The sequence below is a fragment of the Aplidium turbinatum genome, chromosome 6, assembly GCF_918807975.1.
Source record: "Aplidium turbinatum chromosome 6, kaAplTurb1.1, whole genome shotgun sequence".
NCBI lineage: Eukaryota > Metazoa > Chordata > Ascidiacea > Aplousobranchia > Polyclinidae > Aplidium > Aplidium turbinatum.
In genome coordinates, this window is record NC_137477.1 from 13,573,693 (window position 1) to 13,599,551 (window position 25,859).

The 25,859-nt window shown below is 37.1% G+C and overlaps 2 protein-coding genes across 2 annotated transcripts in view; both read right to left on the bottom strand.

The window, feature by feature from the left end:
• Nucleotides 1-1,788: 1,788 nt before the first annotated feature.
• LOC145772319 (protein mono-ADP-ribosyltransferase PARP14-like) lies at nucleotides 1,789-25,640 on the bottom strand. Its single transcript, XM_082584196.1, has 8 exons — nucleotides 25,522-25,640; nucleotides 19,813-20,015; nucleotides 16,624-16,781; nucleotides 16,001-16,199; nucleotides 7,313-7,463; nucleotides 4,757-4,887; nucleotides 4,311-4,497; nucleotides 1,789-4,098 (listed from the first exon to the last, which is right to left on the bottom strand). Exons 2-8 carry the CDS (start codon nucleotides 19,819-19,821, stop codon nucleotides 3,818-3,820), a joined length of 1,116 nt encoding a protein of 371 aa, XP_082440322.1. The 5' UTR covers nucleotides 19,822-20,015; nucleotides 25,522-25,640; the 3' UTR covers nucleotides 1,789-3,817.
• LOC145772420 (uncharacterized) overlaps nucleotides 25,514-25,859 on the bottom strand; it is a 68,031-nt gene continuing 67,685 nt past the window's right edge. Inside the window, exon 22 of the mRNA XM_082584298.1 lies at nucleotides 25,514-25,761. Coding sequence (XP_082440424.1) covers nucleotides 25,514-25,761 — 248 coding nt within the window. The remainder of the gene's footprint in view (nucleotides 25,762-25,859) is intronic.

The following is a 25,859-nucleotide window of genomic DNA, read 5'->3' on the forward strand; positions in this document are numbered from 1 at the left end:
GAGAAGGATTTCGAATTGTGACTCCATTTATTCACACCAAGGTCTATGAGAGGGGGGTACGGAGGGTACGGCATACCTGTTACGTCGTATTTGTCCGCCTCCTTTTCTATGTTTAAAAACTAAATTCGGATTCCCTAAGTAGCACCTGGCAACCCCTGCTGTCTCACCTCGAGGTGTGATCGTTACGTCATAATTACATTTGCGCCTTTGCGTTCGTTACTACGTTTCTTTGTGCTTTGAGTTTTGCTAAGTGGCAGTAGGCTACATGTAAAGATCAGCTTAACGTTTACAGCAACTATAGTTAGCGACTGGTAGTTAATTCGAGCTATTAACGGACATAACGGTGCTGCTGTTTTTTAGTTGAATAAGAGTTAGCCTACTGCGTTAATGTACTGTGTGGTTGAAGCATAGTTGAACTCTGTGCAGCAATTTCATCTGTCGTTGCCGTTGGCCTATGTGGCCAAATCAGTGATTATCACAGTTCACGGTAAGCTTAACATCCTACTGCAACCTTTGTGATAGGCTAGGCCAATGTGAATTTTAGTGTCAATGGTTAAGTGTAATAAGTACCTCGTCTCATTTCCCGATGTTTAAAATCAAGTACGGGACTCACCTATGATGTGAAATTTATAGCATAATATTTTACTGTTTACCGTTTATATGTTCAGTTTCGATCTACAACGGTAGAATTTTCAATTGTTGGGTTTCTCCCTGTGCTGTTCCGTGCGCCACAAAATAGTCGGTAAGAATTCATTAGGCCTATAATTCGTCATCTGTAATTCCGCATTAGGCCTAATTCGTAAGTTTTGTTTGCTAATCGTTGTTTTTCTGTGTTGTCACAGAAACCTTCTTCACTTCACCGTCGCTTGTTCGTTGTCGTTGTCGTCGACAGCTGAATACATTTACCGTCACTCTGTGTGCGTGTTCGTACGTTACAATACCCTTGAGGGCCCTAGCCTGTGTTTGTTGGGGGGCCCGAAATTGTGATTTTATAGTTTACGCGCAAAAATGTTTGGTTGAAACCATTCTAAACGACTAATTTAAAGCATAAAAGTTGTTATTCTTTAGTCCTGGGGGGCCCGTAATGTAGCAAAAGGGCCGCCCGGAAATGTAATTGAGGGCATTGCGAGCAAAAGGAACCCAAAGTGGTGATTTAATGCTTTATGTGCAAAAATGTCCTGTTAAAAGCACCCTAAATGAAATCATAAAAATTGGTTATTTTCCTGTCTGGGGGGAGGGGTATAGTGTAGCAAAAGCAGTTTTGAGAAAAGCCCGGGTGTTTTGTGTTTTTTAAAAACTATTTAACAAAGGTAGTTATACGCTTATTTCACTTCAAATAAACTTTGGAGTTGAAGCAGGTGCCGGAGTCAATACTTTCGGAGCAAAAGCGGAGCCGGAGTAAAAAAAAACTGACTTCGTTCACCTCTGCTAGGCATGTGGTGAATGCAAAAGTTTATGAAGAAAGGTTGTTGGTCAGATGATTAATTTGTTTATGTTTCAACAAGATACTGGACTGACGAAACGTCGGAAATACAAAACGCTAGTGATCATCTTTAACATCAGCAGGTAACCCAGTAAATACTCACCAGAAGAACACAAGTTACTTTAATTTTCAACAAGATGATATGTTTAAGCCTTGGAAGAGAGCTTGACTTGTACTAGATAAATGTACACTCAGTAGCGTTAACGGATTTAACATTTTTGATCAAACACACAAAAAAAAAACAAGAAAAAAAAACACTAAGCTTAAATCCAACGTTTTCGACACCACATAGTGTCCTCCTCAGAAATAATTATAGGCTAGATCTAAGAGTAATAAATAAATGAATATGAAAATTTTACATTAAAGCTGTACAAGCAACACCTCTCAATAGCACCATCAACAACTGACACACGAATTCAATGCAGGATACACAAATTGGCGAGGGACAGATCACATAATATGCACAACACAAAACAATAAATAATAGTTTTTTGCCGCCTGATACTATTATTGCGCACAGACATGAACAGTAAAATGTTGTATGATGTGTAGTACGCCTAAGCAAAAGTAAATCGTTTTGCCCAAGACAAAGAGGGCCCGGAGTGAGAGGGAGGGCCCGGAGTAACTCTTCGTACCCCTAGTGAAAATTTCTCTCAGAGGCTCTGTTTCACACAGCTGCATATACATATTTGATGATTCAAAGCCCAACCCCACAAAATTGACCGTTTCAACAACAGATGTTTATTTACTATCTCGGCTGGACAATAGTTTCCAAAAATATTCACTGATATGCCATTCAGTAGGCCTTGTGTTAATGTTTCAGAGAACGTTCGCGCCGAACCCCTGAAACAGCTTCGTCGAACCCTGGTTAACTCTTTCGCGACCACGGACGTATACACACGTCTTGAGATTTTGCCATGATGACCAAGGACGTATCCATACGTCCAAGGTAAAAAGGCGTTTCAAGCAAAAAAAATGTAAAATATTTCGATCAAAAAGACTGTAAATTACGTAAATTTTTTGCTTAAAATTTTCCCAATTTGTCCATATTCATTCTGCTGTATCTCCTAAAGCATTGCGCGCAGAAACGAAGTAAAATTTTTCTCATGGGCAGATTAGTTTTTGCATTATATTAAACTACATATATTTTCATATTATTGTATCATGCTTGGGTAGTAAAGATTATAATAAAGTAGGCTATACTTTTCTGCCAATTTTTAATTTTTTTTTTGAAATTAGAAAAAAAAACTTTTGGGAAGTTGCTAGTTGTACATTGAATGTTTTAAATTTTATGGCAAAGCTTTGCATCTTCCGGTAGCTGAAGATGTATGCTTTCATTTCATGTCAAGATTGTGCGCCTACATCATTCATATCAGATGTTATTACGGCGTAAATACAAAAGATTTTTGTGAAAAATGTCTGGTTATTTAGATTAAACGTCTTGACCTCGGAGGTTGCGAAAGAGTTAAGAACCATTGACTTAGCCTATAGAATAGACGAACACATCGCATTTACAAGCAACAAACAGTTACATTTTACTGATTTGTTTTCCTATGCAAGCTTAAATATAGGTTATTAGGCTACCAACATTATTAAAAATGCTGTTGTCAGTCTCCATATTCAATCAGGCAATTGTTTGTGAAAATCTTTTTCCTAAGACTGGGAAAGCCTGATGTTTAGTGTTTAGCTCAATCCTGGCAATTCTGCATAAGGTAGGCTACTTTGACCTACTGACTGCATTGACAGAACAAACTTTTTCTTTTGTTGGCGTCTGTGAATTATTTCATCTTGGTAAGCTACTGCAGAATGGAAAGCTGTTCTTAAAGTTTGTTGTTCAAACGCACACTCCAAGAGTTGAGTTATAATTTGTTAGATCTGTCCACAAAGTTGGTTGCAAAATCGAATGATTTATGGAGGTAGACCGACAAAAAAATGTAGCCTATTGTTCACTTTTTCACAGACGCTGCATGCAATTTAGACTACAGTAGGCTACAAGGGCGCACAGCACTGCACAGTGCACACCCTTTTGCAAAATCATCCTCACTGTAGGAAATGTCGTAATTAATTTATTATATTAAATTTAGTCCCAGTAAATAGTCACAATAAGTAGTTACGATTTTGACATCTTTTCATCGTCAGGCAACTTCGAAACTATGTAAGCAGGAAAACGTACAGCAAGGGCAAAGATCAAATAACCCTCATGTTCAGTGGAATACCAATCACATGTAAAAAGAAACAGAAAAACGTTGTTCTATCTAGAAAAGTGACATGATAGAACATCTCAAGCAAACTAATAGATTTAAATGATTTGAAATTACGGGAAGTTGTATTTGTTTATCTGTAGGTGAGAAGGTACAGAGGGTAGACACTGGCATCTTTGAACACCACGTACATTCCTGGACTAGTGAGGTTATCAACTACACTGTCATACAAATCAGCCGTATTTCCTTTTGATCGTTGAGGTGGGGCAATCATCCCTTGCTGACCTTGGCCGTACTCTCCAGTGACCACATCAGCAAGAAACATTTTCTTCTCTCCCTGATTGTTAGGAGCAGCATATCCATTCGAGTATTGAGAACTTAATGCGAAGTATACTCCATTTCCATAAGCAGTTGCTGAAAAATAATTTGTTTTTACTGGAGTAGGTAGCGTGATGCACTTTTTTAGGAACTTAATCAAAAAGTATAAAAAATAACCAATGAAAAGCAAAGCAAGAATAATAATTCAAAACTAAATCTAAATTTGTAGCGATCTTCTGAAATACAGTATAAAAAACCAGAAGTGTAAATTTACGCTCAACAAAATACATGTTACAAAGACAGGCTACCATTTCTCCCAGCATAACTTCGATTGAAGCCTCCTTTGTAGATTTGCTCTGCTACACCGTGATGAGTTCCATGGAATAGTTCTTGAGTGACTGGCAAAGTTTTGTTGCTTTTTCTCATTCCGTCTTCCACTTCATTCTTTTGGGCCATGAATTGAGCATAAAGTCTTCTGTTTTCCACACGTTCAATCTAAGTGAATACAACATCACATTGTCAAACCAAAGTCGGAACTGGTTTCAACAGTGTGGATTTGCTAACAAAACACTTACTTTCTTTCACTCACATAAATCGTCTTGGCTTAATTACAAAAATATGTGTGACTTGTAACCTATGGTTAAGCTTATTAAATTTAGAATACGATAATAAAACCTACTTCTCCTATGGTTGCACACATTTAAACTTTTGTGATGATATTCAAATAGAAAAATATTAAATCGATTCAACACACCCTCACAATGTTAAACACAATGTTTCCACGAGTGCTGTTAAACTTTTTCAATACTGTACTGTATTCAGTCTTAGTTGGATCCAAAGCAACCAGCTGAACATGCTTTGTGTTGTTCCAAGTGGATGGAAAATCTGTTGAAACAAATACAAACGTTTGAAGCGAGACAGAAAGTGGGAATTTGTAGCTTCATAGTTGTGTCCCTAATTTTTCCTTAAATCGTAAGCAGGCCTATCGAAAGCATTTGTAAATGATAGAGCTTTGGTAGAGTGTTAGTTTCGTTGCTTCGTGAATATACCAAAGGAAATTATGACCCAACACTTATCAAAAGTCATATCATTCAAAATGATAATTTCACGCGACAAAGAAAAGACGTGGGGAAAGATAAATGAAGCTTGAAAAGGAGAGGAGCGACGCAGATGATTGTGAAAATAATTAAAGCAAGACCGGCCTCTGAGCAAACAAAAAAACCAAAATGAACAACGCGATAGAAAATGAGCTTTTTACCCCACAAACTATTACGGAAACGAGGCGATATTGAGCCAGCTCTTATGGAATAGATTAACAACAAACAACACAGTTTCGATTATTTGTTGTTTTGATAAACTTTTGTTTGATCAACTCGGTTTAGTTTACGTTGGCGATCGATAATAGCTGATTTAATAACGTGTGTTCGTAAATGCCAATGGTCGAAAACAATGGGGCATTGTATCTAACCCTCAATAAAAAGAAGGAACATAATGATGATGATGTTCGCAAATCACTAACCTTATTAGTGAGGCCACATACTTTAAATTTTCAAGAATATAACAAGCCTATTATAATACAACAGGTCTAACATGATAACGGGTCAAGAAATAATAATTTAGTAAAAATACATGTTTTCGTGTTTTGAATAATCAACGTTTTTTTAATTAAAATTTTACAATATTTTAATTAAACACCCATATAAATGTCAAATCATGAAAAGCATGACCAACAAAAGGCTACTTGACCACACCAAAATGTAAGATCTATTGACAATGACAAAGCTACATCCAATTGCGGCAACAACAAAATCAAAAGTTGTAAAACTGTTCGGCCACACTAAAAGATCAAAATTCGGAATCAGCAAAGTTTGCACAGAACGTAAAGTTAAGGAAAGAGAAAACGTGAAAAACAACCAAAGCGATGGCTGCCAAGTCAACATTCAGGCATGAATGATGAACCGGTCTCAATTTGGCGACACTGGGCGAATTAGCTCAAAATCGCCACTCTTGCAAACAATTACCCCCTGTTGATACGCAATCTATTGCGAGTGGAGCTGGGGACTGACGGTGATGATGTATTTCAAATATCATATAAAGAAGAAAGTGTGTGGTGGAAAGGGAGATTCAGGCTTTGATGGAGATGTACGAATATGCCACAACAGCCAGAAAGTTGGAAAATGGAAGGTCAGAACGGTTTGAAGTAAACGTGGGAGTTCACCAAGGCTCATTTGTCAGCACTTCCTTATTTGCTATTGTGCTGGACGAAGTGACAAAGGATGTCAGAAAGGGAGTAACACAGGAATGCTTGTAGGTGGATGATCTGGTACTTCATGGGGACAACTGGCTGGAAGTGAAATGCTAAATGGAAAAAGGTATTAAAACCTAAAGACTTGAAGATAAATGTGAGCAAAACAAAACCAAGGTTGATTCTTGTTTAATATGCGAGAAAAGAGTTGGAAGTAACTTCAGATGATGTAGCCTAATTACTAGGCCTACAATAAATGGGTTCATAAAAAACTTACAGCAGCTGGCCAAAACCTGATATAAATAGGCTAACACTTTAAACGCAAACATTGTCAAGAGAAGATAAACGAAAGACATGAAGAGACAATCCCTTTGGCTGGGGATAAACTGGAAGTGGTTGAAACGTTCTGCTACCTAGGAGATGCTTTAAGTTTGAATGGAAGAGCGTAAGATTCAATAGTATCAAGAATAAGAGCGGGTTGGAAAAATTTCAAGAAAGTGTCTGGGATTCTGTGTAAGCGTGTGTGATTATGTGTATGGGATTCTATTCTGAAGAGCGTACGTAATACGACACAATACGTTAGTACGATGTGCTACGGAGCTGCATGATAGGCCACGATGATCGAAGATATGAGCAGGATGAAAACAATACAAATGAGAATGCTCCGAATGATGTACAAAAAGAACCTTAAAAGATAGAATTAGAAATGAAAGTATTTGAGAAATGACACAAATAAAAAGCATCAACGAGTTTCGTAGAAGCCACCGTTTGCGATGGTAGCCAGTTAGCATGTAGAACTTATGTCTAATGACAAGGCTCCAGTAACGGCAAACAAGATTTCTGTCCAGTGAAAGAAAATTGGGAAACCAATAAAAGAGATGGCTAGAATTGGTGAGAGAAGACATCAGTGTGAGGAATCTGGATGGAATCAACCATAACCGGAAAGCATGGTGAAAGAGCTGCAAAAACAGCAAACCCCTGCTACTGAGCACAATCACCGGTCATCTACTTAAGAAGAGACACATGGATGATGATATAGTTTTCATTAATGCTTATTTCACGTACTGCTAACACCGGTAATGACAACCCGATCGATTTTGCATTCTGATTTGGGATCATCGTTAATAATTGCTGTCATCTTAGTGAAGTCAAACGTCAGTGATGCCTTGGAACCTTTCATTTTTGAATAAAGTTGCATAATGCCTTTGTTGTTTTCCTGTAAAATAAAGACTGCATAAAAAAAAACAAAAAAAAACACAGCAACCCCTCCCCAAAAAGCGCACTATGCGATCTTCAAAGTTCAGTTGTTTACATCTCATTAAGGTAGTGTAGGCCTTCTCTGTATGAAAAATGAAGAAAGCCTCACCAACCTGAATATCGAAATCTTTTACAACAATTGATGAAGGCCAAACAAGTAAAAGCTGATCTCTTGTACAAGATAAAATGGAACAATGTTTGGTGGTGAAAACCATCTTAAACGACTGATTTCAAGCATAAAAGTTGTTATTTTTAGTCCTGGGGGCCCGTAATCTAGCAAAAGGGCCCAGAAAAGTAATCGAGTGCCTTTCTAGCAAATTAGAGGCCCAAAGTGGTAATTTAATGCTTTACGCGCAAAAATGTTCTGTTAAAAGCACCCTAAATTAAACCATAAAAGTTAGTTATTCTCCTATCCTGGGGGGGAGGGGGCATAGTGTAGCAAAAGCAGGTTTGAGAAAAACCCAGGCAAAAAGCCCGGGTGTTTTTTTTGTTTGTTTTTAAAAACTATTTTACAGAGGTAGTTTCACGCTTATTTCACTTCAAAATGAATTTCAGAGTTAGAGCAGGAGCCGGAAATACTTTCGGAGCAGGACCGGAGCCGGAGTCAAAAAAGCGTGACTTCTCTCGTTCACCTCTGCTAGTGCTGGGCATGTGGTGAATGCAATAGTTAATGAAGAAAGGTTAGGATTGGTCAGATGATTAACTTGATTATGTTTTAACAAGATGTTATGTTTGAGCCTTGGTAGAGAGCTTGGCTTGCACCAGATACATATAACGCTCAGTAACGTTAATGGATTTAACATTAAACACACAAAAAACTAGCCTACTAAATCCAACGTTTTCGACATGACATACCGGTAGTGTCCTCTTCAGAAATAATTATAAGCTACATCTAAGAGAAATATAAAATGAATTTAAAAATTTTACATTAAAGATGTACAATAAGCGACCCTTCTCAACAGCACTATAAACAACTGACACACGAATTCAATGCAGGGTATACAAATTGGCGAGGGAGTAGGGACAGATCACATGATATGCACAACACAAAATAATAGTTTTTTTGCAGCCTGATACTATTATTGCGCACAGATGTCCAATTCTGCAGTAAAATGTTGTGTGGTGCGCAATGCGCTTAAGCAAACATTACACTTTTTGCCCAAGACAAAGGGGGCCCGGAGTGAGAGGGGGGCCGGGAATGACTCTTCGTACTCCTAGTGAAAATTTCTCTCAGAGGCCCTGAGCAGTGCCTTTGAAATATAATTACTTTGCTACTATTGTTTGCATAAAAATTACTGTGAAGCGACACCAAGTCTCGTTACTATATGCAAGCAGTGCCTTTGAACTGGTAATTATTTTGAAGTGACACCATGTCTCGTTACTATGCAAGCAGTGGCTTTGAAATAGTAATTATTTTGCTACTGTTGTTTGCCAAATAAAAAATATAAGGTTGTGAACGATAGACTAAAACCTATTGTGGAGAATAGGCTATCGATACATATAACACTTCTGTCGGATACTTACGCGCTGTAGCACATAATTTGTGAGTGAAATCTGTTTGTGAATGATATTTATGTGTTGTTAGGTTATGCTAATACATATATTACATTTGCATAATTTCGGCAATTTGTCCAATTGGCATTTAGTCATTTCGGCAATTAGTCCTTTCGGCAAAATGTCCATTCGGCAAAATTACTTTCGACAAAATGGGTTTCGGCAAAATGTGCAGGCACCTATCATTTCTCCCAATATGAACCCATTCTAAACTCACTTTGGTAGGTTCTCATCTACCTATTCAATGTCACATTCATCTCAGACTGCGTCTACGCTACTTCTCAATATCTTAACCATCCGCCCACTCTCTCAAACCATCGTTTTTATGCTTCATATTGATAATTAATACAATCATAAACTAAGACGCAGTAACAGACTTTGTGACCCAAGAAAGCACTTGTAGTCTGGGAGCTTACGACAGAAGATTTCACCCCATAAGGTACAAAAGGTTTGACCCCTTGAAGTTACTGGGGTCAACCATGTCACTCACAAAAAGTATGGAAGATTGACCGCGCCGGGTGGATCTGGTCCCTAGAGCCCCTTAAAAAGCCCAAAAAGGGGGTTAATTTCACTCCATAAGGTACATGGACCAAAGTTGGTGAAAACGAAGTTCTATGTCAGGACATCACAAAAACATCAAATCTAACAATATTTTCGAGTGGAAAGGTGATGTAAGACCCCCCCGAAAGTGACCCCCCGGGGGGTTAATTTTACCCCATAAGGTACATGGACCAAAGTTGGTCAAAACGAAGTCTTATGTCAGGACATCACAAAAATATCAAAGCTAACAATATTTTCGGGTGGAAAGGTGATGTAAGATGCCTTCAAAGTGACTTCCCTTAATGTGACCCCCTCGGAAGGTTTATTTCACCCCATAAAGTACATGGACCAAACTTGGTCAAAATGAAGTCTTATGTCAGGACATCACAAAAATATCAAATCTAACAATATTTTCGGGTGGAAAGTTAATGTAAGATGACTTCAAAGTGACTTCCCTTAATGTGACCCCCTCGGAAGGTGTATTTCACCCCATAAAGTACATGGACCAAACTTGGTCAAAACGAAGTCTTATGTCAGGACATCACAAAAATATCAAATCTAACAATAGTTTTGGGAGGAAAGATGATGTAAGACTCCCCTAAAGTGACACCCCAGTGGAATAATTGCACACCATAAGGTAGGCTACATGGACTAAAGTAGGTTAAATCGAAGTCTTATTTCACGGCATAACAAAAATATCAAATCTAACAATATTTTCGGGTGGAAAGGGGATGTAAGATGTCATCAAAGTAACCCTAAGAGGGTTTATTTCACCATAGAGTAGGCTATATGGACCAAACGTGGTCAAAACGAAGTCTTATAGGACACCACAAAATATCAAATCTAACAATACTCTCAGTTGGGAAGATGATAAAAGACCTACCCAAAAGTGAATCTCCTCCTATAATTTAATTTACTTCATCCCTTACTCGAACCAACCTTGGTGTAACGGAAGTGCTATGCCAGGACAGTACCAATGGATTAAATCTAAAAATATTTTTATATAGGTTTTGGTGAAATACATTCACAAGCTGTCCCATGATGCATGAAATGGAACTATAGCCTACTTTACAAAAAGTTTTTGTATAAATCATGTTCAGTCAATCGAAAAAAGGCAACAGGACATGACAATACATGGCTTTGTAACACCAAAAACAGTAAGTAGCCTACATGAGAAGCATATAGGCTACAGTAGCCAGAAAAATGATTGAAGATCTTGATACGACCACTAAATGTTGAATTAATCGAACAACTGACTATCCAAATCAAAACGTTTCAAATTGAATCATTTGGAACGTTAATTCAGGCAGTAATGAACATTTTCCAGCTGCTACAATAAATAACCCAATAAACCCAATGTAGTAAATTTTTGTTTAATGCCATTTGCTTCATGTCTCTAATCAGTTATTGTAACTGTTCATTCATAAACAGAGATTGTTTGTGTAAATGTAAACGGTCGTTTCTTTATTCTTCATTGTCACTGCTGTTGCTTTCACTTTCTTCGTCTTATTCTTCGTCTTATTTGGATGGTCAGTTGTTCAATTAAGTCAACATTTAGTGGTCGTATCAAGATCTTGGATCAATTTTCTGGCTACTGTAGCCACGGGCGCCGATCCCTATAGGACAGTGGGGACATGTCCCCACCATCTTTTTACATGTCCCCACCATCTTTTTACATGTCCCCATCATCTTTTTACATTATTTTTGTAACGTAAAAGGGAAAATATTACCCGAATGTCACAATTTTACCAGTCAAACGTTTAAAATATATTGAAAGGAGGGGACAACATTTTTGTTTTATGCGAGGAAGCCCCAACCGTAGTAGAAACGTTTTATTAGGCAGAGAAACCCTGGTGTAACTCGCAAATTGTATTTAATTTGGTTACGCCAGGGCCACACAGTGCAGAGTTTTAGAATTACTTTGAAAGAGTCGTAGGCTACAAGCATGTAGTGCAGTAAGTGTAGCTTGTGTTACTTTTGTATAAGAAAAAAGCTGTTTTTTCAGTTATTATTACATTGAGGTTAAGAGCTGCTGAAATGTCTTTACCGGTTTGGCAAAAAATTGTATATAGGAAAATCAGCAGTTGGAAGGCTGGCAGGCAGCTTTTTTTCAATTGAAAAAACTCTTACCCTACCCAATTTTTAAGAGACTTGTCACGTTTCAAATCGTCTTCAGTATGGACATGGCCATGGTCAACCTCCTAAACTTCAAGATCGATCGGTCAGAGTATTTTGCAGTCATTGACAGCTCGCAGCAAAATCTTACTGACTATTTCAAGTCGACCAATCTTGAGCACTACAAAATTCTACAAGAATCACTCTTTAGTGGAAAGCTACAATCACATTTGGTAGACGATTATCTTCAGTTCTTTGACACAGAGTCCCTTGCACAAGATTTTCGAATGATATTCAAGAAGATACCATCCGCTGTTCGGCAAATGTTTCCGCAAGTGGAACTTTTGCTCATATCACCAGCCCGCTCGTGTTCAGCCGAACGCTCATTTTCAACTTTGCGACGTATCAAAACTTTGTTACGATCTACCATGACACAGAAACGGCCAAATCATGAAATGGTCTGCTATGTGCACAATAAAGTTTTGAATGCGGTCAACCTTCATTACAAGCCAAGGATCAACCACGGACTTCGTTTTTAATTCGCCGGAGACTCGTTGTCGAGTTGCAGTGTTTGGACTTCTGCTGTCCAATGCTGACACTGACAATTAAAATACATCGCATTAGACTTGTAGCCTATCTACTGTAGGGCTATTTGTTTGTTTGTTGAACAGACCCCAATCTTTCAGCTCGCTTCGCTCGTCTGCCCTTTCTTTCCTAGTAAATGTCCCCACCAATCTTAGAGAGCGATCGGCGCCCATGACTGTAGCCTATATGCTTCTTATGTACTTTCTGCTTTTGGTGTTACAAAGCCATGTATTGTCATGTTCTGTTGCCTTTTTTCGATTGACTGAATATGATTTATACAAAAAACATTTTGTAAAGTAGGCTATAGTTCCATTTCATGCATCATGGGACAGCTTGTGAATGTATTTCACCAAAACCTATATAAAAATATTTTTAGATTTAATCCATTGGTACTGTCCTGGCATAGCACTTCCGTTACACCAAGGTTGGTTCGAGTAAGGAATGAAGTAAATTAAACTATAGGAGGAGATTCACTTTTGGGTAGGTCTTTTATCATCTTCCCAACTGAGAGTATTGTTAGATTTGATATTTTGTGGTGTCCTAGGACTTATAAGACTTCGTTTTGACCACGTTTGGTCCATGTACTCTATGATGAAATAAACCCTCTGGGGGTTACTTTGATGATATCTTACATCGCCTTTCCACCCGAAAATATTGTTAGATTTGATATTTTTGTTATGCCGTGAAATAAGACTTCGATTTAACCTACTTTAGTCCATGTAGCCTACCTTATGGTGTGCAATTATTCCACTGGGATGTCACTTTAGGGGAGTCTTACATCATCTTTCCTCCCAAAACTATTGTTAGATTTGATATTTTTGTGATGTCCTGACATAAGACTTCGTTTTGACCAAGTTTGGTCCATGTACTTTATGGGGTGAAATACACTTTCCGAGGGGGTCACATTATGGGAAGTCACTTTGAAGTCATCTTACATTAACTTTCCACCCGAAAATATTGTTAGATTTGATATTTTTGTGATGTCCTGACATAAGACTTCATTTTGACCAAGTTTGGTCCATGTACTTTATGGGGAGAAATAAACCTTCCGAGGGGGTCACATTAAGGGAAGTCACTTTGAAGGCATCTTACATCACCTTTCCACCCAAAAATATTGTTAGATTTGATATTTTTGTGATGTCCTGACATAAGACTTCGTTTTGACCAACTTTGGTCCATGTACCTTATGGGGTGAAATTAACCTCCCGGGGGGTCACTTTCGGGGGGGTCTTACATCACCTTTCCACTCGAAAATATTGTTAGATTTGATGTTTTTGTGATGTCCTGACATAAAACTTCGTATTCACCAAGTTTGGTCCATGTACCTTATGGAGTGAAATTAACCCCCTTTTTGGGCTTTTTAAGGGGCTCTAGGGTCCAGATCCACCCGGTGCGGTCAATCTTCCATACTTTTTGTGAGTGACATGGTTGACCCCAGTAACTTCAAGGGGTCAAACCTTTTGTACCTTATGGGGTGAAATCTTCTGTCGTAGGCTCTCGGTCTATTGGTCAAAAAGCGAGAAAAACAAACAAAATTCTGCGTCGTTGCACTTTTTTCTCCTTTGATCGATCAATCACATTACATCAACTTAGGCATTGGCATAGAGCGCGCATGTTTAAATTAACAGCGGATTTAAGAAGTTGAAGTTGGCCATGTTCCCCTCATACACTGAAAAAATAATGCAATGTTGAGAAGTAAATACATTACTTACTCAACAAGTTAAGAATTAAGTTAACCTATTTCAGTGTTAATAGAGGTATGAGGTAGACTGTGCCTTGAAAACTTTACGTGGAGATGTGAACACCTCAGACGGATATTCTAAATTCAGTTCAGAACTAATACAAAACTCAACAAAAAAAAACTGCCCAAAACTTTCCCAAAACTAAATTATTGAAATGTCCCTGTGATTATGAAAAAAATGGTTTTAAAACAGGGGTGTGCAACCTTTATTACAGGAGGGCCATATATAAATATTTGGGTGAAACCGTGGGCCGCACATTTATTTAACATTTTAACATATTATGCTTTATAGTAGTTGCAGGCACAAAAGAGTAGTTTGTTTGTTATTCATGTTATTCTTATGGCATTATTAGAGGTTATTCCTTGCAGAAATAATAAGATAAGACGCATAAATTTCTGAAGAATACTGCTAACTTATTCAAATTTATTGTCACACCGACTACGAGTTCAGTGAGAAATTTGCAGCTGGTTTCTTTTCCCGACGACTTTTTTCAAATTTACTTTAATGGAAGTGCTCGCAATTCGAAGTCCATTTTCCAGGTGTTCGCCTATCAGAACCGATCGATAGGGATATTTTATGACGCCCATTTTAGAAAAAAATTGTTCGCACAAATAGACTACGTTGAGCCAAAAGAGCCATTTTTGAAGTCATGAATTTTTTCAAATGTGGAAAGTCATCTTGGTTGAGATGTTTTCGGTAAAAATTAAAAAATTCACGACTTCTTTCCTCTGTTCGTAAAATCGTTGCAACATGCAGCCCTTGCTTAACCAACGCACCTCGGAAAAGTACAGTAGATCTTTATGTGCCGTGTTGAGATCATCCAGAAACTTTTGAAACTGACGATGGTTGAGCCCTCGTGCTCGAATGAAATTACTGCCGTAATAACCGGACTCAAGATGTGTTTGAACTTCAAGGATTTTGCGCACAGGTTTTTCTAGTGAATGATAACTTACAATAAAAAATTGCTATGTCATCATTGATTTTTCTCTCCCTCAAGGCAGACTTCAAGAGACCTATGAATCCAATGCTAGTTCCGGACATGGATCAAGCACCATCAATTACTTCAGTAAAAATGTCAGCACCAGTAACTTGTCGTGCCATTCATTGACTGTAGTGACAGAAGCTCTTCCGTTTCGTTCAAGTCTTTGTCCACTCCTTTTACAAATATGGCCAACTGTGCTGTCCTTCTGGTCCGTATTTTCATCGATCGCAAAACTCCATGAAACAAAGTTCTTCACCTTATCTCTGAGAGTGTCACTAATATCACAAGCAAAATCATCTATAGCCTACGCCTCGCTATCGTCCACAGTGACAGACTTATTTTCTCGAACTCACTCTTCATTTTAGGGCACATTTCTTCTGCGACATCGATAAGACACTGCTTCACAAAATTAGTCAGAATACGGTTTCATAGTTTGAGCTTTTCTCTGTGCAATCTGTGCCTCTCATCTACTGACGTTCCAAATAATTAAATACAATCGGATGAGCGGTGGCCGGTGGGAGATTTCTAAAATAGTTAACAGAAGGTGCGAAATGTACAATAATCCACTCTATAATGAATTGTTCGCACGTACCAGACTAAACTAAATTATAAACACGTTTTGCGGGCCGAACACAATTCAAAATTAGCACATCTTTGCGGGCCACACAATTTTTCTTCGCGGGCCGCATTTGGCCTGCGGGCCGCAGGTTGCACACCCCTGTTTTAAAAGTTAACTTTAGAAATTTGTACACTGTGGGTCTTGAAAAAAAAAAACGTTATTGGGAACAAAGTGCGACCAAATCAAGAAAACGTTTTGTCTACACTTTCTCCTTGATTCCGAACCAACATATTTTATTTTTTGAAACTTAACTGTCACATTGTCATGTTCTGATGCTATTTTTGCGTTGGGGAGACTGATGTCCTGTTCTGTTTTTTTTTAGATCTGCTACTGCTGAGGTATATAGGCCTACAACTTGCCTTGTAAGAATTCTCTATCTCCAAATTGGTCAAAAGCGAAAAGTTTTCCCAAGATTTTGTTTGCTCGTCCTCATACTTCCAATTAATGAACTCCTGGCATGTTACAGCTTTGTGGAACTTTTGCAAAAGAGTCAAAGCGTACGTGTAAGCCTCAAACACTTTATTTTTCAAACCAAGAATGGAAAACTTGTTGGTCACTCTGAAATAAATTACCAAAAGGTTTATGCAATGTTTTTTTCTTTTCTTATTGTTTCACATTGTCCTAATTACAAGACACGAGAAGATATTTTCAACTTTTGAACAAGAACGCGATTAATTAATTCTATTTTTTAATTCTGAGAATATAACTTCTTATTTCATCATCGGACTTAGGAAACAACAAGTAACTTATTGTTGCTGTACAAAACTTCATTTTCAAAGGTTACTGAAACCACATCACTTTGTTTTGACTGCAACTTCATTTTCAAAAGCACAAAAATAAGAAATGGTAAATCCACGAGTTAACATTTTAAAAGAAGCGTAGAACGAATTCCAGTTTTCTCTTTAAAAACCATTTATTCCTTTTTATACCTTTGCTCGACAGCAACACTATAGTGTAGAATAAAATGGCGCAAAATACTCACGGATCGTTTTCATCTGGTGGCCTTATGGTGACATTGAATTCCCTTTCCAACGCCATAATGTCGTCCCAATCATCCTTGTCCAAACTTTCCAAAATTTCATTTTCAATTACCTTATCGGTACATTTGTCCTCAGCTTTGTCACGAACAGCTTTCCAGGCCTGAATAAAATCAGATCTTAATGAACTATTTCATCACAGCAATGTGGCTGGCAAAATTAAAACTTGATTTCTCTCGTATCTTAGAGCAGTCATATTACTACTAAACAACATAAATAATGAACATGGACAACCTGTTTGACACAAAATAATTCAATTCAAAGTTTCTTTACTTATCGGTTGCCAACTAACATTTTACAAAAGATATTATCTCACTTTGCTGTAGCCAGTGCTGTGTTAAGCCCTTTGTGGGCCTTACGGCCAAAAGACCTATGATAATATAGTGCATATTTTCACTGCATTAACCCTAAGTACAAGTCATTTGCACCAAACAATTTACAAAAACAATCATTGACCGAACAACACTCCTAACACCGCCAATTGAAAAGAATACTAAATACACTCAGAGCAAAGAACATAAATGTTAAAACAGGAATGAAAATACAGTATCAACACACTAGGTGGTGGTAAATGCACAATAGGGTGGCTCGTTTTTGAACTTTTTTTTTAAATTCTCTCGGGGTAGTGGGGAAAGGTGCCAATGAGTGAGAAAACGCCCATGACAAAATTTGAGATTCGTAAAAAATTGTCTTCAGCCTCCTCATGGGGCCCAAAAATCGAAAAATGGGGTCAAGAACTCATTTTTTTTCAAAAATATGTTTAGTTTGGGTAGATACAATATTGTTTAGATATATCTAATTAGCCTAAGAAAAAAAATTGGAGTTATTTGAACTATTCCTTCAGCTTCCTCACAGCTTCTGAAAATTTTTATTTTGCTGAAAATTTCGCAGTTTTGTTTGTGGTTACATAACTACAAACTTCGTCAGTGACGTAAGTTCAAATAAAAGACGTCACTTTTTGCTACTAAATTAACCCAATTCCATTAAAAAATGACGCAACAGCTCAGGGCAGGTCTATAAAAAGAAATACAGTGACGTTTTATAGGTGGAAAAATGTCTAAGGCAATTATGTATCATGTAACCACCCACAAAAAAGCGAAATTTTCAGGAAAATGGAAATTTTCAGAAGTTGAAGGAATAGTTCAAATGACTCCAATTTTTTTTCTTAGGCTAATTAGATATATCTAAACAATATTGTATCTAGCCAAACTAAAAATATTTTTGAAAAAAAATGCATTTTTGACCCCATTTTTCGATTTTTGGGCCCCATGAGGAGGCTGAAGACAATTTTTTACAAATCTCAAATTTTGTCATGGGCGTTTTCTCACTCATTGGCACCATTTCCCCACTACCATGAGAGAATTTAAAAAAAGTTCAAAAACGAGCCACCCTAATGCACAATCAAAAAGATGCAAATTACTACATTGCTGTTCCCAACGCAGAAAACAACACAAGTATAATGGGTCTGCTACTATTCGGCTAGTCCGATTCGGCTAGTTCCCTATTCGGCTACAGTCCAATTCGGCTAGTTCCCTATTCGGCTAACGAAGGAAGTAACCAAAGGAATTCCAGGTCATGTAAAGCCGAAACCCAGGTTTATTCTAAACTGCCACTTAGGTTTTAACTTCATCTTTTATGTCAAACGCTATTTAGCAACTGTCTTTTTTTCGTTGACACGTATTCGCTGAGACTTCATCTCATTAACCTCTATTGTTGATCATGAAAAATGTTGTTTTGATGTAAAACAGTAACACTTATTTTGAAATAACCCAGACAACAAATTTCGTCATTTTTACATTGATTCAACGTCTGCAGACGTCAATGTAATCTGTTGAATCAATGTAAAAATGACGGATTTTGGCGTCTGGAAGGCACTCTAAGGAAAACACTGGATAAAATGCAAAAATGCAAAAGAAACGATATTGTGGAATAAAATACAAAATTCTCTAAATAAACAGAAGAATCGGACATACATCTCTCTGTTATCATTTCTAATGTAAAAATTCCTTTTGTGGTCCCTTTGTCTGGAACAAATCCAAACTGTGCTGTTGAAATTTCCGATTTTAGTTTTGGTCTCAATCTCATCATCATGATTCGGAGTAAGATCTTTGTTAGATGATTCACACGCCTAATTGTTCTGTAGAGTGAGCATTCTGTTGCTCCGGTTTTCTTTGGTAAAGTTATAAATATGGAACGTACCATATCACTAGGGATGTTTCCGGTGTCATAAATATGATTTAAGATCTCAGTGGTTAGGTCTAAACCTCACTCATCTAAAGCTTCGATAATTTCAACTATAAAAGAAACGATAATGTGGAATAAAATACAAAATTCTCTAAATAAACAGAAGGCGTCGTTGGATTTAGAATTTTGTAATAGTTTAGGATTCTAATATTTTCGAAGTTTGCATACAGACGGTGACGTAAGATACATGTCGATTTTATGTGAGCAAACATTTCAATTTAATAGTTCAAACACTTTGCGCTAAATTTCATTTCAATTTATTTTTCTTTGTCAGAATGCAAAAGAAACGATAATGTGAAATAAAATACAAAATACAATTCAAAACTGTAGCCGCATAGGGAACTAGCCGAATCGGACGAGCCAAATCGGACTAGGCGAATCGGACTGTAGCCGAATTGGACTAGCCGAAACGGGCCTTTCCGAGTATAACTCATAGCAAACACAGGTTTGGCAAGTCATAGCTTTACCTTTGCTCAGAGTGAAAGTCAAAAGCAGTACGATAAACATGCCCTTACTGAATCTGTAACGGTGATAATTTACTTGGAAAACTCACTATTAAATGACCTTCAGTCTTACCAATTGTCTATCACTTTCTTTTCGTCTTGGACCATTATTCTTTCAGAGAAAATTTTATACTTTTTAAAATTGGCTGTTTAACTTGTTGAACTCTTAAAAGTGGTCACAGGAAACCGTTTCTTCTGCGTATTTTGATCCTAATTTTATCAGTTTACAAAAAGTAGTTTTCGAAATACTTAAAAATTAGAGTATTCGGTGCCGTGTTCCACATGTTTATGACGTCATAAGGTCATTGGGTGTCGGGTTTTACCCAAACCTCACAGCACACCTCAGGCTTTTTGAAAATCAAAAAGTAAAAATATGAAACATCCTACCTTGGTCATGCTGGATTTGCTGTTGGAAGTGAAAAACAGCACAACTGAATGTCTGGTGTCAGATTCATCCGTTTTAGGAAAATATGCAGATTTGGATTTTTTGGATTCGGGCGTTTTTTCGGTGGAGGATCTTTTGCTGTCGTTTTCGTTTGACTTTTCATTTTTCGGAGAAGGGGAGTCTGCTACCGTTGGCACAGATTGACCTTTTGGGAAAATGTATTTTGAAATACGGACAGCATCTTTTGGTCAAAAATTACCACATCAATTCGATATAAAAATTTGGGTTTCTTAGACAGGAATTTGTCAATTGCTGTTTGCATTGCTTTAGCAACGTTTGGAATGCAAAGCTTTGCGTTACCTAGAATAGCCAGAAGATAGTGTTCATTAAGACTAAAATTGAAAATGCACTATGAATTGTATGACTTTTTAACGTGCAATTTCTACAATTTTTGGTGGGGTAAAGTAGCAAGTAATAGTTTCATTTCAAAATCAAAAAATATATATTTCAATCACCAACAATGGAATACTTTTTATAAGATTTGACACATCGACACAAGGAAGCATGTTGCAGCACAATAATTATTGACAAGTATGAACTGACGTCGCTGTATGAATGAGATCTTTTAGTTCCTTTGTTGCGAAACACAGTAAAAAATAATTGCATGAATTCAAGAAGGATCCAATTTCCGCAGAGATGATTTTGAGATAAATACGTTGTAATTATTTTGGTTATTTACTTTGTGGTGAAATTTCGATGATTATTATATGCTTCAACATATCGTTAAAAAATATTATGCCTGAAAATGTCACTCGAGGAAGATTCTGTGGAGAAAGTATGGAAAAGTTGAAACCCAATTGATGGAGTTGGGCCTTTCTTAAAATCAATGAAAATATTGAGGAGGGTTTTCTGCATGTTTATTAGAGCTAAAAGATCTAGACGTTTTTCAGGTATTATAAAGACACTGAAAGGAATAGGAAAAGCACAAAAAGTGAAATTTGAAAAAAATGGAGTTTTTTTTTGACTTCACGTATTGAAATAAATTATCAATTACAAGTGAGAAAAGATTAATTAACGAGACGATTAGTATGTAATCAAAGAACTCTAGATAACTTTAGTTCTTTTACCAAAAACGAGGAATGTTTCAACGGCTCACCAGTTGCGGACCGCAAATAGCTACAATCGAGGAATATTTATCATAGGATTGAAGAAGCTAACTCTAAGTCCGGGATATCTAGAGAAGGGGATATGAAGACTCGCAGCGACTGCCTTATTCTCATGACACTACCAGGGCCGCAGGCTAGTTTGTAGTGCTTTAAACATGTGGTTCTTTTTAAAATCGTAGAAGTTTTTGTAGTGCAGCTGGTACAATGAGCTACAGAAGACAGTTAGCAAATGTTACATAGAGTATACTTAACTAGGCCTACCATATTTTCATCATACAAAAAGAGGACATGTTTAGTAGGCAAGTAAAATGCCAGTGGACTTTTACGTTTGAACAATTTTTACATCTTCTTAGATGATTATAGGCCTATGTAGCAAAAGTGACAAATAAAAAATGTAACATATTTATTTGTCAGATTCAGTTAATGAACATTTTGCTATTCATTTGATTTTCTCCACAGAAAACAGGCGTTTTACATTTGCATTTTGAGTCATAGCTTATTGCAGATGAAAAAGTGCTCGATTTTTATCAATTCATTAAAAAAAATCTAGGCTATAGTTCTGCAATATTTGAACTATTCTGTCCATTTTCTAATTTACCATCATTTAAACAAAGCTAATGCAAGCTAGCTATCAAGTTTAAACGCCTTTGCACTACCTTTGGTAGGCTATAGCCTAGATCGAACAGTTTAACATCATCAATGCCAACATTTTTCTCTGACAGATACTTCCACACAGCGCTGAAAAGCGTTATCCTATTCATTGGTGTAAGACAGCATAAGCAATAAGCATCCAATCAAAGGATGTGAACTCGGAAAATGAAATTAGTGGTTTATTGATCCAAATAGGCAACACAAGAATCGAACAATAGAAATACATCTGACATGGTCATTGAGTAACACTGCCTTCGTTTGCCACAGAAATAAATGTATCCACCATAACCAGAGCAAGCAATGTATTGTCAACTTCAAAGTCAATAAACACTTTTCTTAAACAAGGATAGCCTACTTCTGCCACAGCTCACAGAAAACATACTTTTCCTTTTTGATATCGTTGCTTAGCCTTATTTAGCTTTCGCCAGGGTCACATAAAAATAAAAACCTTGTTGAAAATTGTAGCAATGCAAAAAAGAGGACATTTGAGCATTTTCAAGTGTCCTCGGAGGACAATTCATTTTTTATGAAAAAAGAAGACAAATTCTCCTAAAAGAGGACATAATTATGGTAGCCCTAACTTAACCGTATCTGTCACTGCTTCCTTTTGGCGGCAAGAGTTACTGGCCGAGACCATCAGGTCTACGTCTCTCTTATTGCTAATTACTCCGTCGGCTTATATCAAATAACACCCGGAAAAAGTATGCCGTTGGTCAAAAGCCTTATCTATCACTTCAATCAATTTATTTCGCAAAATATATTCGTGATTGTGTATTTTAGGTAGAAAAGGTGATAAAGACTCGGTTTTTGACCTATTTTCGCCATTTCTTGGTCAAATTTTTCAGTTGACGTTTCATTTTAAAAGTCTTCTTGCATTGAACACAGAATTTCATCAATTTTGTTTTTCCGTTTCTGTGCAAACAGTATTACATGCACTTGTTGCACTACAAAGCAATTTGCGCAAATAACGAATTACCTTCCTAATTATTGTCTGCCAGTAAAGAATGACTCATATTGCGTCAGAGACCGACTCCCTACCCAGACAGCAAAATCGACGTTGAATTAATGTAAAATGACGGATTTTGCTGCCTGGCATTTTAGCGCCGTCGCGTTAACACAAAATGAAACCGCACACAAATAGTAAACTGTCAATCAAGCTATTGAAAATCAGCAAATTTCTTGCATTTCATAACTGGCTGTGACAAAAGGTTTATTGTGAACTTTACAATTATCCGATACCAAAATAATCGGGATTAAAATTTGGGGCAAGAAAAAAAAGTAAAAATCAAGAAATCTCAGGTTTTTAGAGTCACTGCTTCCATGTGAAATTGCTGAATTAGCAGAGAGCGAGACCATAAGGTCTACGCCAGTAACAGATACGGTTAAAGAATACTTGTTTACAAAGACAGTTGAAAAGTTACCAGTAAGCTGTTTTTTATAACAAAGCCTTTGCAGGAGGCTAGATGCAAACAGTGTTGGGCGCGATAACTCATTTTTCAGTTAAGCGATAACGATAATCGATAAACGAAAAATGCCTAAAGCGATAACGATAAACGATAAATCAAAAAAAAGTTAAGCGATAACGATAAACGATAAATTATCGCCGATAATGTCCGATAACGATAATTTTTTTTTCTTGATTAGCGCTGCCCCACCCCATTCAGCACGAACTGTTTTCATCAACATGACGAAAAATCGAACATAATGTGCTGTAAAGGGTCAAAACTTTTTGTAAGTTATGCATGAATAGAATCGCAACAGCGGCAGTGGGTATCGAATCTTCAACCTCTTGATCCAGAATCAAACCACTGAGGTAACCGCCGTGCTTATAATTATACCTTCAGATACCAGTTGGATGCTTTTATCAATTGAGTTACACTGCCGCTTACGTGCAGTAGGCAAAATAATTAAATCAAATGAAAATATCATAAAAAATTCCAAACTTTGTATTTTGCTTTCTACGGGCTGTTTACAGCAAAGTCAGCAATAATTGAAAAAATTCCAAAAAACGCAAAATGCTTGAAAATTTATCAGTAATCTTAAGCGTTATTGGTAGTAAAAATGTGCATACTGTGAAATCCATCAAGCTTGTCAAATTAGTCGTGTTTGTTCAAGAACAATAACATAATTATCGTAACTTACTGATAATTTCAGACAAATGTTTCTGTTTTCTTTGTGAACACCATCATTAAAGCAATGGCAGAACGCTGAGTTGTTGAGATAAGAATTACAATATAGGCAATGTACTGTATTATTAGTGGGAATAAAAATATTTGATTGGGCATTGGCTATCTCACCACTCGGCTATGCAGCATAGGTAAATGAGAAAGGTTATACTGTATTTAGCATAATTTTACCACGCAACTCGATGCTCATGAGCGGTGTCGAACCGGCGCCCTTTCGATTGCCGTTCCAGCGCTCTCACCACTCGGCTATGCAGCATAGGTAAATGAGAAAGGTTATTGATGAGGTTATTAATGAGCTTTTCAAATACTGTATTTAGCATAATTTTACCACACAACTCGATGCGCCTATTGCCATGCAAAAACTACTACAAGATGCAAAAAGTGTGATATCGGTCTGCATGTCAAATGCTTCAAGCAATATCATATTCTGCAATGACTTGTTTCAGTGATGGTGGCGCGAAAGACCATGTTTCCGATGTAAAAGCGGCCTCGTATTGCGACACTTTCATAAACCACTTGCCAATTTCTTTCGCTTCGCTTCAAAGGAATCTGTACCGCCTGTGCGCTTACATTTTAATTGTAAAATTTACTCGCGATTGCCGATTGCAGCAAAACAACAAGAGACTTGTTGCATGCATTTCATTGCATTGCAATTTGCAACTCTAAAAATTATTGTGTTGTCAGGGCCGTCGCTGCAGGGGGGGTGCCCCTCCCATGACAACGACTTGTGCACACACACTTCAGGCACTGAAGAAGAACTGGTTTTAATTTTAGTTTCATGAATTAGGTGGCTAGTAAAAATATTACTTTTCATGTTCTTTCCACTTGTGTGTTGATCCGAAATAAAATTTATCGGCGATTAATTATCGGCGATAATCAAATATTGCCTTTGGCGATAACGATAAACGATAACTAAAAAAATAATTAAGCGATAACGATAAGCGATAAAAATTTATCGCCGATAGTTATCGCTGATAAATTATCGCCGATAATGCCCATCACTGGATGCAAAGCAAGCATATGGGTAGTTAAATTAACAAGCAACCACGAGCATGCTGTGAATATTCAGGCCTGATGTTAATAGCGCAATGCAAGTCATCATAACAAGATTTATTAAACTACAATCGGTGCCAATTGTCATTTTACGATAAACACAGATTATTTACGATAAACAAAAGATCTTCTATTGTCAGATGTAATAAAAGCCTTCGTAACCCCTTCTTTAGATATCCCTGCTCTTAAGTTGCCATTTCAAGGTTTAGAACTTCTGAGGCCGGTCATCCATCTCTTATTCTTGTTATGTTTTATTTTTATTTTTGAAAAAGAGGGATAGCAAGCAACTGTTTTGTCAAGCATCGTTAGCTAAATCGAAAGACTGGATTCTGTGACTAAGCCACAAATCAAAGTCAAGCCTCGTTGGTTCAATTCTTGGTGCGTGTGTTGTTGAAATGAGAACTCCCAGAACTGCTCTCCATCCAACAGCGTTGAGAATACCAAATTATTTGAATGGAGTAACATTTTCTCTCCAAAGGGAAATTTTACATTGCGATTAACGGTGACAAGAAATAAACTAATGGCTCGAAACCCTTACAGTTTCTTCAGAATTGTAGCCTAAACTATAAAAAATTCTTTCTTACAATCTTCTTTCTCATTTGGAAAATAAGCGTTCCTTCAAATAACAAATCAACTAATGCATATGTCTATCTACCTGTTCCGATTGCAGGAATGGCCAGAGATGATTTCTTTAATGTCGCATCTACCAAAGTGAGGACACGTTCTAATCCACTTGATATGCTTTCGACAATAATTGGTGTCAAAAAATGAACAATGTTGTGATACTTAGTCTTTCCTCCAGATGTCACTTTATAAATGTCGGCTTGGTGAAGTGGTGTTTCAGTTTCGATTCCTAGCCCTGCTTTTTGCACAAGCATCTGGGACAACTGACTGGCTGCAACATTCAAAATACTAAATTTAGACAATGCTTGAAATCAAATAAAAAGTTTCATTTTCTAAATCCGACTATTTTGATATCAACGCTTAACATTA